At 35.3% G+C, this 14,859-nt stretch overlaps 1 protein-coding gene across 2 annotated transcripts in view; it reads left to right on the top strand.

Moving 5' to 3' along the window:
* The window catches only part of EXOC6 (exocyst complex component 6), a 216,956-nt gene that overhangs the window by 138,400 nt on the left and 63,697 nt on the right, over positions 1–14,859 (top strand). For both annotated transcript variants that reach the window (XM_080823310.1, XM_080823309.1), the window contains one exon: positions 1,242–1,421. In XM_080823310.1, coding sequence (XP_080679436.1) covers positions 1,242–1,421 — 180 coding nt within the window. The remainder of the gene's footprint in view (positions 1–1,241; positions 1,422–14,859) is intronic.

Genomic DNA, 14,859 nt, shown 5'->3' with positions numbered 1-14,859 from the left:
TTAAACAATTGCCTTTAGTTATTTTCAACAAATGTCCTCAGAGAAAAGACTTTTTGCACTGGACAGGCCCCATTTTAAATCAAATAAAGACATCCCTGTAAGTGGGGTCTCCCAGGGAATCATCAGATAGTTGAAATAATGATAATTCTCTGGGAATGTGTTTTTTTTTATTAAATTTTTAAAAAATTTCTTTTTAGTGTTCATGGAATGTGGTTTTGAAGGCGTTCCAACCCCGTTTGGCCCCATTTGATGACTGTCAGGCTGTTAGTTTTTACCATAGTTGTGGGATGTTGATTTTCAAGGATAGTATAGAGCTGGAACAGGGAAGGAAGAATGGAAATAAGGGCACATTAAAACCCTGCAAAGCTTGTTTTCTTACCAAGATGCAGCTGTATTTTTTTTCCTTGAATGAACACTGCTTAGATTGCTGCAAGTTTTGAATTAATTTTCAGAGTTCTGGAAAAGTTAATTTTGACAATTTTTGCTAGTTTTCTCATTGCTTTTATGGAGGAGAGAATGTTTAGAGATCTTTACTGTGGTGTTTTGGCATCACTTCCATCCTTTCTTTGTTCCTCCTCTGAGAAGTTAACTATCTCTTTCTTTTCTTTTTTTCCCTCTTTAACTGAAAACACCAGCAACTATTCCATTTCTTCTGTGACCATCCAACTTTATTTTTCTCAGTCAGTGGACAGGGGTGGTTTTCTGTGTTCTTGACAATTTCTGCTTTTTTCACTTCTATTTCTCCTAAAAACTGTTAAAGCTCTGAGAACAATTCAGAATTAATAACTAAATTATCCTACCACATAAAAATGAAAAGGTGACATTGAGTTTGGGGAGAAAAAGTGGTGTCAGTCAAGTAGAATATTATCAGCCAAAAAAGCAACAGTCTTCTTGGACTTCAAATAAATGACTAAGATAATAGACCATGGAAAAATATAAAATAAATCTTAAAATTTTAGATTTATTTATTTATTTACTTACTTACTTGACAGACAGAGATCACAAGTAGGCTGAGAGGCAGGCAGAGAGAGAGAGTGGAGGAAGCAGGCTCCCCGCTGAGCAGAGAGCCCGATGTGGGGCTCGATCCCAGGACCCCGGGATCATGACCTGAGCTGAAGGCAGAGGCCTTAACCCACTGAGCCACACAGACACCCCAATAAATTTTAGAATTTCAAAAAAGCTTTTTCTACTATTTGCTTCTATAACTATTTCTTGTTTTTTATTATTTTGTCCCTTGTCAGGATGCTCGACATGCAGCAGAAGGAGAAATATATACTAAGCTTAATCAAAAAATTGATGAATTTGTTCAGCTTGCTGATTACGACTGGACAATGTCTGAGCCAGATGGAAGAGCTAGTGGTTATTTAATGGATCTTATTAATTTTTTGAGAAGCATCTTTCAAGTGTTTACTCATTTGCCTGTAAGTATAAAAAAATTTCAAAATATTATAATTTTGCTTACTAAAGTATATTTTAGAATTTAATCTTAGTTTGAGGTTTTACTTGTTCAAACCAACTTCCTAGTTTGAATATTTTCTTTCCGTTCTTGTAAATCCATTTGTGAAGACTTCTAACTTAGCTAGTTGTTTCAAGTTTTAATTTACTTTATTTTTAACCAAAATGACTACAACTCTGTTTCAAAACCAAAACAAAACCCTGAAATTCAGTGTAGACTTAAACTGAAATAAACTCTAATAGGAGTAGTTCTCATAAAAGTCCATGTAATCAATGACTTTTCCAGTTAGAAAGGTCAATAAAACTGGTACATTGTTCTCTCCTGATATATAATTATAGTGCATCTACATTTTAAATAATCTATTGATGAAACATTAAAAATATATATGTAAATAGCAGGGACATTTGGGTATGAATAGTCTGGAACACTGGATTCTTCAGATGAGGAACGCAGACTGAAGAGATTATGTTGGGGTGAACATGTTTTCATTAGGTATATTCAGAAATAATGGAGCTACTGTTAAAACATGAGTGAAGTAGTTTTTCTACAAATAAAATAGGGAAAAAATTTGTTGACCTTTTTATTTCATAATAAGATGTAGCTGAACACAAGGGGAACACAAGGGAACAAAAGGGAAAAAGCAAACCGGGTTTAAAATAATAAAATGTAGGAAGAAAAGAAAAATAAGATGTAACTGAACACAAAAAGAAAGTATTTAATCTCAAGCCTATTTGACTGCCTCCAACCATCTCTCCTGTTTAAAAAAAAAGTTATTCTCTTCATTTTTTTACTCTTTCTCCATCGTGAGTTGCTCCAAAGAGCCATTTAGAATAGTTGAAAGCAGGTGTTGCTAAAAAATAAATAGAAGAATTTCCTAAAGAGATTTTAATAGTGGTTCTGTGCCAAAAAACTTTTAGAAGCTTACCCAGGGATTATATTACATTCCTAACTGCTGTCCTTGTGTTGAAAAAGGGAATCTGTATATATGCTTAATTCTTATTTCAACTAATTTCTAAAGAAGTGTTTCTCATACAGTATGTATTAAATAATTGTTGAATTAATTTGAATTCATCTTGTCAGTATACATCTCCAGCCAAAAGCAATCTACAAGAATAAACGTATGTGTGTACACACACATGCACACAGATATACACATACCATATTTTTATGTTGTAATATGTGTTTCACAGCTTGGCACAATGAGATGGGTAGGAGTTTTGTGCGTAATTTGGGTGGAATTAAGAGATTTTTTTTTTTAAGATTTTATTTATTTTTTTGACAGAGATCACAAGTAGGCAGAGAGGCAGACAGAGAGAGAGAGAGGAGGAAGCAGGCTCCCTGCCGAGCAGAGAGCCCAATGCGGGGCTCGATCCCAGGACCCTGAGATCATGACCTGAGCCGAAGGCAGAGGCTCAACCCACTGAGCCACCCAGGCGCCCCGGAATTAAGAGATTTTATATGTTAGAAATGGCTAGGACAAATACCTCACTTCAAGAAGCTAAAATCTGTGAGGAAATCCTGCTTTCTCGTAAGGTGTTACTACAGTACGCCTTATGAGAAAGACAGACTCCTGGCCTAGCTGGACCACTCGTAATCTAGTAATGATATTTTGTTTAGTTTTAGGGGATTCTTCATAAGCCATTTTTGATTTTTATGTCATCTAACAAGAGTTTTTCTGTAAAGGAAATGAACTTTTATAAAATGCAGGCCAACAAATACAACAATAAATAATAGGGCATGATCAAATAAATAGAAAATTACAGTTCATAGCTAAGAAAAGAGAAAATGGACCTAACAACAGTATATTCTCATTCATGGAATAAAGTAGAAACATAATTCCCAAGCAAAAATATTAATTTATTGACTATAATAAGTTTTAGCTAGCATTGACAATTATGCTGTGGTTTAGTGTATTAATTCTCTGAACACTGAAATTATATATTGGACTATATTGTTTTCTTTTAAGCAAAGAACAAAGACAGTATTATTAAATGTATTATTTTTCTAAGCACTGTATGTTATATAAGCTATCATTTTTATTTTAATGTTTTTTGTAGTCTCTTTTTAGAGAGGGAAAGCATGGGGGGTGGAGAGCGAAGGAGAGGGAGAATCCCCACATGGGGCTTGATCTCACAACTCTGAGATCATGGCCTGAGCCAAAATCATATTAACTGATATGAGCCACCCAATCACCCCTATGTCAGTGTTTTAAGCTGCAAATAATTCCTTAGTTTCAGGTTACCTTTGGACCCAGATGGAGGGTGAGGCCAGTTCTAGACTCCTTCAATTCTCAAAGAAGTTTCAGGAGATTATTTATCACATATAGTCCCAAGTCAGTCAGCTTAAGCAGAAGTAGCTATCCCACTTAGACATGAAAAATTAAGTAGTGGCCACATTCCCCATCTATCCTAGTTTTGACATTTTTCGGGGTCAATACAGTGAGTTAGCATCAATGGGATCGGGAACCAAAGGCCACTCTTTCAAATAGTGCAAGTATTGGTCATTAGTGCAAGTAGTTGTACACAGAAGTTGAATCTGTGGGATAAAGCTGACTCTTTCACACCCCCCCAACCCTCAAAAGTTCCTAAGGCAGAACACTTAGTTTAAAAGGTCCACTCTTGGGGCACCTGGGTGGCTCAGTGGGCCTCTGCCCTCGGCTCACGTCATGGTCCCAGGGTCCTGGAATCGAGCCCCACATCAGGCTCTCTGCTCAGCGGGGAGCCTGCTTCCCCCTCTCTATCTGCCTGCCTCTCTGCCTACTTGTGATCTCTGTCTGTCAAATAAATAAATAAAATATTAAAAAAAAACTTTAATTGTGAAAGATACTCACTTTATAAAGCATATTTAGGTGAATAATTGTAACTTGAGTGTACTGCTTATAATGGCTAACAGATGCTAGTGAAGTATGATTAATTAGTACATGAAGTAAATATTATTGCATCCCTAAATTAATATTCTTGAAATCAGCAGTTTTTACTCTTTCAGATGTGTAAGTAACCCTTTTTTTCTAGTATTTTTTTTCTTTACAGTAGAAAATACAACTAAGTCTAGAAGAAATAAAAATTACCTGTTAACTTGTTAAAGGGTAACCACTGTTAACATTTTGGCTTGTATTTTCTTTCATATTTTCAAGTCATTTTCTTCTATACAATTATGAGACTTAATTTAAGTCTAATTTATACATAAGTTCTTTTTTTTTAAAAAAAAGATTTTGTATTAGCTGGAAAACTTAAAACCAAAGATATTTTTAAAAGCATTAACTATTCACTCACCACTTATGCATATGTAAATTGAAGAGGTTGTTGAGCAATTTGAACATACCTATTTATTCTTCATGAAAACTGCCAGATGGAACTCTGTAACATTTTACTATGAATGTACTGTTTTAAGACCCAGTACTGGTCTGCTTCTAGAAAGAACAATGAACATTTCCTTTCTTCATAAATAATAATAATTATATGTTTGTTTCAATAAACGTATTTTACTGATTTATAATCACTAAAGGATATGTATAAATGGTAATGACTCTAATTTCTTCATATGTGTATTTGCAAAGGGGACCCAGTTTATCCAAATTTTATACTAACAAATGATTATCTTTTACAATTGAAGTAAATAGAAGATCGTATATTCATGATTCGGTTTGCTCATATTTCTTCCCTCCTCAGAACTCTATTTTATTTTTAGCGATAATGTAATTTTCTGTGCTTACATTTGCTATTACTCTAGAGTTGTTAAAGAAACTAATCTTGTTTGTTTGAACTGTAAGCACCAACTTTTCTTCCAAGAAAGATGTTTTCCTTTTCCTTTTTTTTTTTTTTAATTCATTTATTTGAGAGAGAGTGCAAGCAAGAGAGCAGCAGAGGGAGAGGGAGAAGCAGACTCTCCACTGAGTAGGGAACCCGATATGGGGCTCAATCCAGGACCCTGAGATGATGACCCAAGCTGAAGGCAGCCGTTTAACCGAGTCACCCAGGCACCCCTCCTTTGCTTTCAAATATGCTTCACTTTTGGTTTTCTGCATTGAGAGAAGTCTTGTGATAAATAATAAAAAAAAAGTACACATGATTTTTAGGAATAATGAACTTATCTTTGGCATCTTTATTACAGAATAGATGCCTAAAAAGCTGTTTATTAAAAAGAATATCTGTTGGGGTGCTTGGGTGGCTGAGTCTGTTAAGCATCTGTCTTTGCCTCAGGTTGTGATCTGGCGTCCTAGGATCAAGCCCTGTGGTGGTGGCTAGTGGTGGGCTACCCTCTGAGCAGGGAGTCTTCTTCTCCCTCTCCCTCAACCCCTCCTCCTGCTTGTGCTCATGCACGCACATGCACTCTCGAGCACTCTCTCTCTCAAATAAATAAAATCTTTTTAAAAATCAAAGAATATCTATTAATACAATCATTTCTCCCCATATCTTTTACTCCAAGATTAGAGATGCCTTCCTACTGAGAGAAAATGGCTTTAAAATAGTGGTGGGAATTAGTATTAGAGCCTGTTATGCACATTTCTTCTCAGCTGTTCATTCAGTGACATCACATTGGTAGCCATAGGTAGGAGTAAATAGACCATGGCAATCAGCAAGTCTTATGAATGAAGGCTTTTTCCCCAGAGAATGATTGTTAAACATTTACTAGCATAGCACTAAATATGGTACAGATTTTAAAATCACATTGCCAAAGAAAAAATGATTTACTTTTGGCTAACTCAAGAAATAAATCTAAATATATGTACAATAAAAAATTGTAGTAAAAATTAGTTTCAAAACAGGGAAATGTCATTTGATCTTTAAATTCTGTATCTATTTCCCTATCTAGTTCCTTTTAAGGTGTTGAAGGGTTTTACCCTTGGCTTAATTTTTTGCTTCCAGGCAAAAGTGTTTTATTGATGGCCTAATTTAGTATCTTTTGTAAATTCTTTATGCTTAGAGCCATAGTTTCCTTCCCTACTAAAAGTATCTGGTGGTACCAGTCTTTAATTTGCATACTTTAATTTTCATATATAATTTTGAAACATGCTTTCTTTAAGCGAGAAACAAATATATATCCAATAACAAATGAAGATACGTGATTTGGTCAGAAGCAGATAGTATCTAACTCTAAAAGTCATTTTCTCCTTAGGACACCTGGCTGGCTTACTATGTAGAGCATGTGACTCTTGATTTTGGGGTCATGAGTTCAAGTTCCACATTGGGCATAGAGTTTACCTTACAAAAAATTTTTTTTTCTCTCCTTAAACATTTTTTTTGAAGATGCAGCACTGTATTGAAATTTTAAGATTTGGGGTCTGGGCCTGATTCTTCCAATTAACCAGCACTGTGAAAATAGACAAATCATTCAAATTCTGGATTAATTTGTTAATGTCTGTTTTATTTCATAGAGCCTAAAATAAAGCTTGTTTTATTTACTTTAATTCCAATTACATGTACACAGAAATAAGTCAGATAGTCCAGAATAGTTTGGGATGGGAAGGAGCCCCTCTCCTTGCTCTTTCCTCACACCCAATCCCACTCTCCCAGACTGCTGTTTTTCACCATATGTTTTTATTTCTTCTGGTGGTTACCTTTTTTTGAATTATTATTTTTTTATTAACATACAATGTATTATTTGCCCTAGGGGTACAGGTCTGTGAATTGTCAGACTTAACACTTTCACAGCATTCACCATATCAGATACCCTCCCCAATGTCCATAACCCAATCACCCTCTCCCTACCTCTCTTCCCCCCAGCAACCCTCAGTTTTGTGAGATTAAGAGTCTCTTATGGTTTGTCTCCCTCCCTATCCCATCTTGTTTCATTTTTTCCTTCCCTGCCCCCCAAACTCCCCACCCTGCCTCTCAAATTCCTCATATCAGAGAGATAGTACGGTAATTCTCTTTCCTGATTGACTTATTTCGCTCAGTATAATATCCTCTAGTTCCATCCACTTCATTGCAAATGGCAAGATTTCATTTATTTTGATGGCTGCATAGTATTCCATTGTTTGTATATACCACATCTTCTTTATCCATTCATTTGTTGGTGGACATCTAGGTTCTTCCCATAGTTTGGCTATTGTGGACATTGCTGCTAAAAACATTCAGGTGCACATGCCCCTTCGGATTTGCATATCATAGAGTGTCTCCTGTCCTCATGTTTGATAATTTAGCTGGTTGTATAATTTTAGTTTGACTAGCTTTTTCCCTGATAATTTTTATGGCATTCTCCATTGTATTTTGGCATTCAGGTTTTAGGATATGTTCTTTAATCCTTAATATTCTGAAATGTCATGGGAATGTGTGAAAATGTGAGCTTTTATTTAATTCACTTAACTCTTTACTCAGTGACCCCTTTAAAAAATTTTGTGTCCTTATTCAGTGCAGGGAAATTCTCTTATTTTTTAGGTAATTTTGTTCCCTCCATTTCTTCTCCTCTCTTTCCTGGACTCATTTTGTTAGATGTTTGAGTTCCCAGATTGATTCTTTATGTCTTTAATCCTCTTCTTCATTTCTTACCTCTTATCTTTTTTTGTTCTATGTTTTGGGAGATTTTCCCAATTTTATTTTTTAGTCCTTCTGTAAAATACTTTGTTAATTCTTAATTTCTTATTAACCACTTCTGTTTTGTTTTTTTTTTTTAAGATTTATTTATTTATTTATTTGTCAGAGAGAGAGAGAGAGAGAGGAGCGAGAGTGAGCACAAGCAGACAGAGTGGCAGGCAGAGGGAGAAGCAGGCTCCATGCTGAGCAAGGAGCCCGATGTGGGACTCGATCCCAGGACGCTGGGATCATGACCCGAGCCGAAGGCAGCTGCTTAACCAACTGAGCCACCCAGGCGTCCCAACCACTTCTGTTTTTAAGTGTTCCTTTGTCATAGAGTACTGTTCTTTTAAAAAAAAAAAGGTTATATTACCTTTCACATCTTCCTGAATATTAGAGGGTTTTTGTTTTTTTTTTTGGATCGGTATTTTCAGTTTCTTTAATTATCTATGTTACCCTCAAATAGGTTTCTTTATTTTGCTCATTCTCTTTTGACAAAGAAGGCCTGGAGAACTGGTAGTAGTTTACTACTGTGTAAATACCCTGTTTTTTCGTACACTTTTCTCCTGAGTAGGAATTAAGTGGGAGTTTTATAAGAACTGGGGTCATTTTGCCTAGGATTCTTACCCTTAGTGTGAGCAGGTATGGAGCTAACCATGAGATTATGGCCTCCTCTCTTCAGGACCAACTTCATGTATGTGTGACCTTTGCAGTTACATGGGATCTTGAGTTTAGAAGGTTCCTGCATGTGATTTGGTGCTCAGTTGTTGTTTTCTTGTAATTCTTAATAATTTTTGAACAAAAGACCCCACATTTACCTTTTGCACTGAGCTTCATAAATTATGTAGCTTTCTCTGCCTCTCTTTCCATTATCACTACACCATACCAGAATGAGAACTCTTTTTCTCTCTCTCTTCCTCCTTTCCTCCCTCTTTCATTCTGCCTATAACCAGAAGCCTTCAGCTCTCCCCTAAATGTTCTTTCATTATGGAAATTGCCTGTGCTTTCTAGTTATGGGATCATTGACATAGTTGTTCAAGAAATCTTTAATCATCTTCCCTGTTTTTCCATCCCATTTCTCATTTCTTTTTTAAAATATTTTATTTTATTTGTTTGATAGAGAAAGATCACAAGTAGGCAGAGAGGCAGGCAGAGAGAGAGAGAGAGAGAAGCAGACTCCCTGCTGAGCAAAGAGCCCATGTGGGGCTCGATCCCAGGACCGGAGATCATGACCTGAGCCGAAGGCAGCGGCTTAACCCACTGAGCCACCCAGGCGCCCCCCATTTCTCATTTCTGTCCTCCTTCACACCTGCCATCTCTAGACCTCTGATACACAGCTGGCTCTCAGCTCCACTGTAGTTCCCTGTTAGCAAATAATGGGCAGTGTCTTTCTCTTCTCTGTTTCATGTGCTGTCTTCCAGAAGTTATTTTCTCTGCTATTAAAAATTTATTCCTTTTTGCAATTCTGTGCTTTTTATTTCTCTTGTATCTCAGGTTGAATGTGGAGAAAAAACATTAACTTAGTCTACCATCTTGATTCTGAACAACCTGCTTCCTTCTCTTTGAAGTAAAATGATTGGATTAGGTCATTTCTGAGGTCCGTATATATAATATTATGTTTCTCAGCATCATTATTTCATACAGATGTAAAGTCCCAACCTAACATAAATTTATTCTGGCACCTTATTTTCTCTTTTAGCTTTACCCTTTTATGTTCTTTATTCTTTGGTTCAAACTTTTTTCTGAGTTAACTGTATGGGTTTACATGTCCTTTTACTTGACTAAAAATTGTAAAGGAGAATTTTAATAGTCAACTGCACAATCAGAGGTTGTAATCACCCTCTCTTTCATGTGACACCAGAAAAAATAGTATGAAAAATAAATATTGTAGTTTTAAAATCATGGCACAGGCAGCTTTGAATGCACTTTAGTGCTTATCTAGTGAAAACATAATCATAATATATGCTTACAAATTGGTTTTCCTTATTTGGATATTAATTTTAAAAATATATAACGGTAATGAATCACATTGATCTATCGTACCATCATAAAAATGGTATGATGTGAACTATGATGAAAGCATATCAAGTCCTATGACTTGCATGGTGTTCATGTTAAATGTTGTTGCCTGACTTTTATTGGAAGTTAAATCTAGAGAGGACTTGTAGATTATTTGGAGTCTAATCCAGTCTTCCAGAAGAGAGAATTGTCTGGCTAACACAGTTGCCAGCCCCCTGTTTACTAGGGTTAATTAAGATGATCAGGCTGGCTATTCCTCTATTCCTGCTTGTGGTTTTTTTTTTTTCTTTCTTTTTTTTTTTTTCCCACTCATTGTGTGTTTGGTAAGAAGACAGCCTCCCACACAGAGGGGCACCAGTATGTTATACCAGATGTTCAGCTGCCATTAATAAATAAATTTAGAATTTTATTGACCTAATAATATAATATGGTTAAATTCATGTTTCAGATAACTGTCTTTTTCCTTTAAAAATAGTGCTTAAATATTATATAGCTTATTATCAGAATTTGAAAAGTAAATTAGATAATTTTAAAAAATTAAACAGTATTTTCAGGCTATTTTAGTTTAATTTTATTAATCTTTATTATTTTAAGGAATTAATATTTAATTAATTTCATCCCTAATATTTTAAAGGAGTAAGCTAGTGTTATATATTTAGTATGGAACTTCAGCAGGAACATATATGTATTTAAATCGAGACCAGTGATTTGTTTTTTTGCTTTGATTTGTTATTCACTTTTTGGGAGGAAAATACATTTAAGTGATTAACTATAAGATAATTTAACATCTTTCTTTTAAGCTATTTTCTTTTAAGCTATAGTGGCAGATTATGTGGAAACATAGTGGCTTATCCTTTCTAAGCATCTTCAGAATCATAACAGTTTTTTATTTGTAAAGAAATAGACACTTTAAGGGCACCTGGGTGGCTTATTCTTTAAGCATCTGCCTTTAAGCATCCTGGGTCCTGGGATTAAGCCCCACATTGGGCTTCCTGCTCCCTGGGAAGACTGCTTCTCCCTCTCCTACTCCCCCTGCTTGTGTTCCCTCTCTCACTGTGTCTCTCTCTGTCAAATAAATAAATAAAATCTTAAAATAAAATAAACATTTTATTTCTTTTTATATTAAAATAATTTGCTGGGGTCGCACCTGGGTGGCTCAATCGTTAAGTGTCTGTCTTCGGTTCAGGTCATGATCCCAGGTCCTGGGTTCAAGCCCTGCATCGGGCTCCCTGCTTGTCAGGAGGCCTTCTTCTCTCTCTCTCTCCCTCTCCCACTGCTTGTGTTCCCTCTCTCCCTATGTCTTTCTTTGTCAAATAAATAAAATCTTAAAAAAAAAAAATCATTTGCGGGAAGAGATACTTATTAACAATTCCAATTCCAGTGCTTAGCTCTAGATCTAACTGAATTAAAATTTCCAGAGCTTAGAAATCTGTATTTTTTTTATTTTTATTTTTTAGAAATCTGTATTTTTGTATATGTGCTGCCGAAGCGAGCACTAGAAATCTGTATTTTTGATTAAAACTTGAGAACAGCTGCTCTATACCAAAGAACCTATAAAAGAGTTGGTGTTTTCTAAATTTTCTGGCTCAGCAGACCTTTACTGACTGCAGAAGTTCTTGGTATTTTAAACTACTTGATTAGGTAGACAGAGTTTGGAGGAGGATTTATCTGATTGGTGTGGATGTAAAAATTAACATATAAATCTCCAAAATAAAATGATGGTCACGTGTATGTTATAAATGAATGACTTCACATTATAGCAAACACACAGAGCCAGCTTGCTGTTTTATAGTGTATTTTGCGACTTTAAACACTGCTTCTACTGCTACTGGAATACATTTTCCTTTTTTATTTGATTGCCTGGCTGACTTCCTTCTCAGACTAACAGCATTGATCATGTAGCCATGTCGGTAAGTAAATACAAGCCAAAGCTAGCATGTGAATCAGATAAAAGTGAACTTCCTGCAGGCTTATTTTTCTCTGCTTAGTTACCTATAGTAAATCCTAATTGGGCAATATTTTTTATATGATTGTAGTTTTGTAGAAACCTACATTTGAAGGTAATAGTCCTTATTTTAGTGGAGCCGTCAGAAGGATTCTCTGGGACTTGATTGTGAAAAAGTTAGTATTGTGGTGTATCTGTGGTGAGTGTAGTGCTTCGAGAAACCTCTCTGGTCACCTCCATGCATGACATGGCACAATTTGCAGATATTTTCCTCATCTGTAAAATAAGGGTCAATAAGAGTATATGGCCTATAGAATTTTGTGAAGGTTAAATGAGATAGTATACATAAAATATTTAGAAAAGTGTCTGGCATATAATAAACCCTCAAAAATATTAGTTATTATTATTACTTGCTTTTAAGACTATTTATGCTTTCCCTGAGTGCCTTTTCTTTACGGATCTGAACCTAAACTCCGCTTGTAGAAATCCACCTCATTTTATAACCCAGTATGATTCATGACCTAATGCAGATTTTTCTTTTTCACTCCAAACCCTGTAGTGCTCTCCTGAATTGCCTTAGCTTTTACCTTTTTTTCATGGCTTCATCATGTTTTGCATTTTACTGTGTTTGTTGCTCCATTCCAGCTCCAGTTGTAAGCTCTTGGAGACCAGAATAAAATCTCAAACATTTTCTGAATGTGCAGTATTACAACTTCTTACCTTAAAAAAGTCTCATCTAGCATTTGAAATTGAAATGTTACTAACCTTTCTGTTCCTATTACTGAAATTCAGATTTTTGTTATTATAATTGTTTTCTAATTAGCCTCTGCCAGTAGTGTCTCCTCATTTCAGTTCATCATACATACCAGTGCCAGATGATTCTTTCTAGGGCACAGTCAAATCATATTTCCCTTTTGAAAAGCTTCAGTCTCTTGCTCATCTAAAGTGAAAATTTTGCAGGCTAATGAAAAGAAATTATCTCAGCCTCTTTCCAGATACATTTCTGACCATTATTCAACATGGGCATTCTAAGTGGAAAATTCATTGTGTTCTGGATCACTTATTTTTTACCTTGGCTTCAAAAATCCTGACTCTCTTCCAAAAGCATCTTTAATGATACCTCTTCATGAAACATTTGATAATTCCACTTAACCATATGTGGATACTTTGTCCCACTTTTATAGTACTGTTTATATTTTGTCGTATACTATAGCTGTTTGAAGACTTGCCTTCTTTCCCCTGTTAGAATTTAATCCCCTTATGTCAGAAACTATTATCCACTCATTGTGTCTTCTATAGCACCTAAACAATATTTTATACAGAGGAACTGCTTGATAAGTATTTTTTAAGTGAACATGAGAGAAATGGTAAAGAAATAGACTATTACAAAAGTCATTTTATTTTATGGGTAGAGAGCTTAAAAAATATACTGCACAAATCAGAATTTTTTTTTAAAGATTTTATTTATTCATTTGACAGACAGATCACAAGTAGGCAGAGAGGCAGGCAGAGAGAGAGAGAGAAGCATGCTCCCCACTGAGCAGAGAGCCCAATGCGGGGCTCAATCCCAGGACCCTGAGATCATGACCTGAGCCGAAGGCAGAGGCTTAATCCACTGAGCCACCCACGTGCCCCACAAATCAGAATTTTTAAATCAAATTTATTTGTGAAGTATAGAATATTTCCTAGTTTTGAAGAGAAAGTTTTTAGTCTTATTCACAGGCAAAAATTTGGAAAATGCATGAAAATTATTTAGTAAAGGTGGCATCAGTACCATTTAGAAATATTTGTATGTTTACTCTTTCCTTGCGCATCTCCTTGCACATCTCCATGAAAGAATGACATAATAATTCAAACTACAACTCTCTTCACATGTATAAATTAAGTGGTGACTTAAACACAATAAAAGACCTGATAGCACCAAAATAACTTTTGTGAATTCCCAGTACTAGGGCCAAATACTTTGTCTCATTGAAGAGACACACCCTTAGGCTTTCCCTTCAACTTTTTCTTCATTTGCTGTAGTAATTTTTAAGTATTCAGTTAAGCTTGCTAACAGGTTTCCTGCAGATAAATCATATATATGTTCAAAATACAGAAGTCATGTTCAGAATTGATACTAATTGTGCTGTCCAAAAAAAACCCTCAAATTGTTTCTTGTTCTCTATTTATAAAGGCAGGGATAGATTTGGGAATCAGTTTTGTATAAATTAGCATGAGAAATTTTAAAAGCTTTGGCACTTGAATGTTCAGTGTTTTGAAAAAGTTATATGAGATAGTTCTTTCTCTGGCAGTAAATGAAGTATTTCTACTGATATTTTTGATACCTATTTCCATACTTTATAAGAAGTTAATTCCAGGGGCACCTGGGTGGCTCAGTGGGTTAAAGCCTCTGCCTTCGGCTCAGGTCATGATCCCAGGGTCCTGGGATCAAGCCCCGCATGGGGCTCTCTGCTCAGCAGGGAGCCTGTTTCCTTCTCTCTCTGCCTGTCTCCCTGCCTACTTGTGATCTCTGTCTGTCCAATAAATAAATAAAATCTTTTAAAAAATAATAATAATAAATAAAAAGTTAATTCCAAGTACACAAAAATCAACAAGAACAAACCATTGACAGTATATCAGTGCATTGGAGAGAAGTAAAGAACTTTGAGAGAGAATGTAAATGAAAAAGTTGAAAATAGTTGAATTTATATTTTTTCTTAATCTTTTTTTAATATGTATTTTTTTAAGTAAGCTCTACACTCAACATGGGGTTTGAATTCATGACTCTGAGATTGAGAGTTACACATTCCACTGACTGAGCCAGGCAATCACCCCTATATTTTTCTTAAGCTTTTTGTTAATGTATTTAAACAGTTAAGTGATTTTAAGTTAGCTGCAAAAAAAAAATGTTGCTTTTTAGTTGGAAATAAACATAGTGGAATTTT

Source organism: Martes martes (genome assembly GCF_963455335.1).
Source record: "Martes martes genome assembly, chromosome: 14".
NCBI classification, from domain to species: Eukaryota; Metazoa; Chordata; class Mammalia; order Carnivora; family Mustelidae; genus Martes; species Martes martes.
Note: the sequence above shows the minus strand (reverse complement) of the source record. Positions and strands in the feature narration are given on the sequence as shown.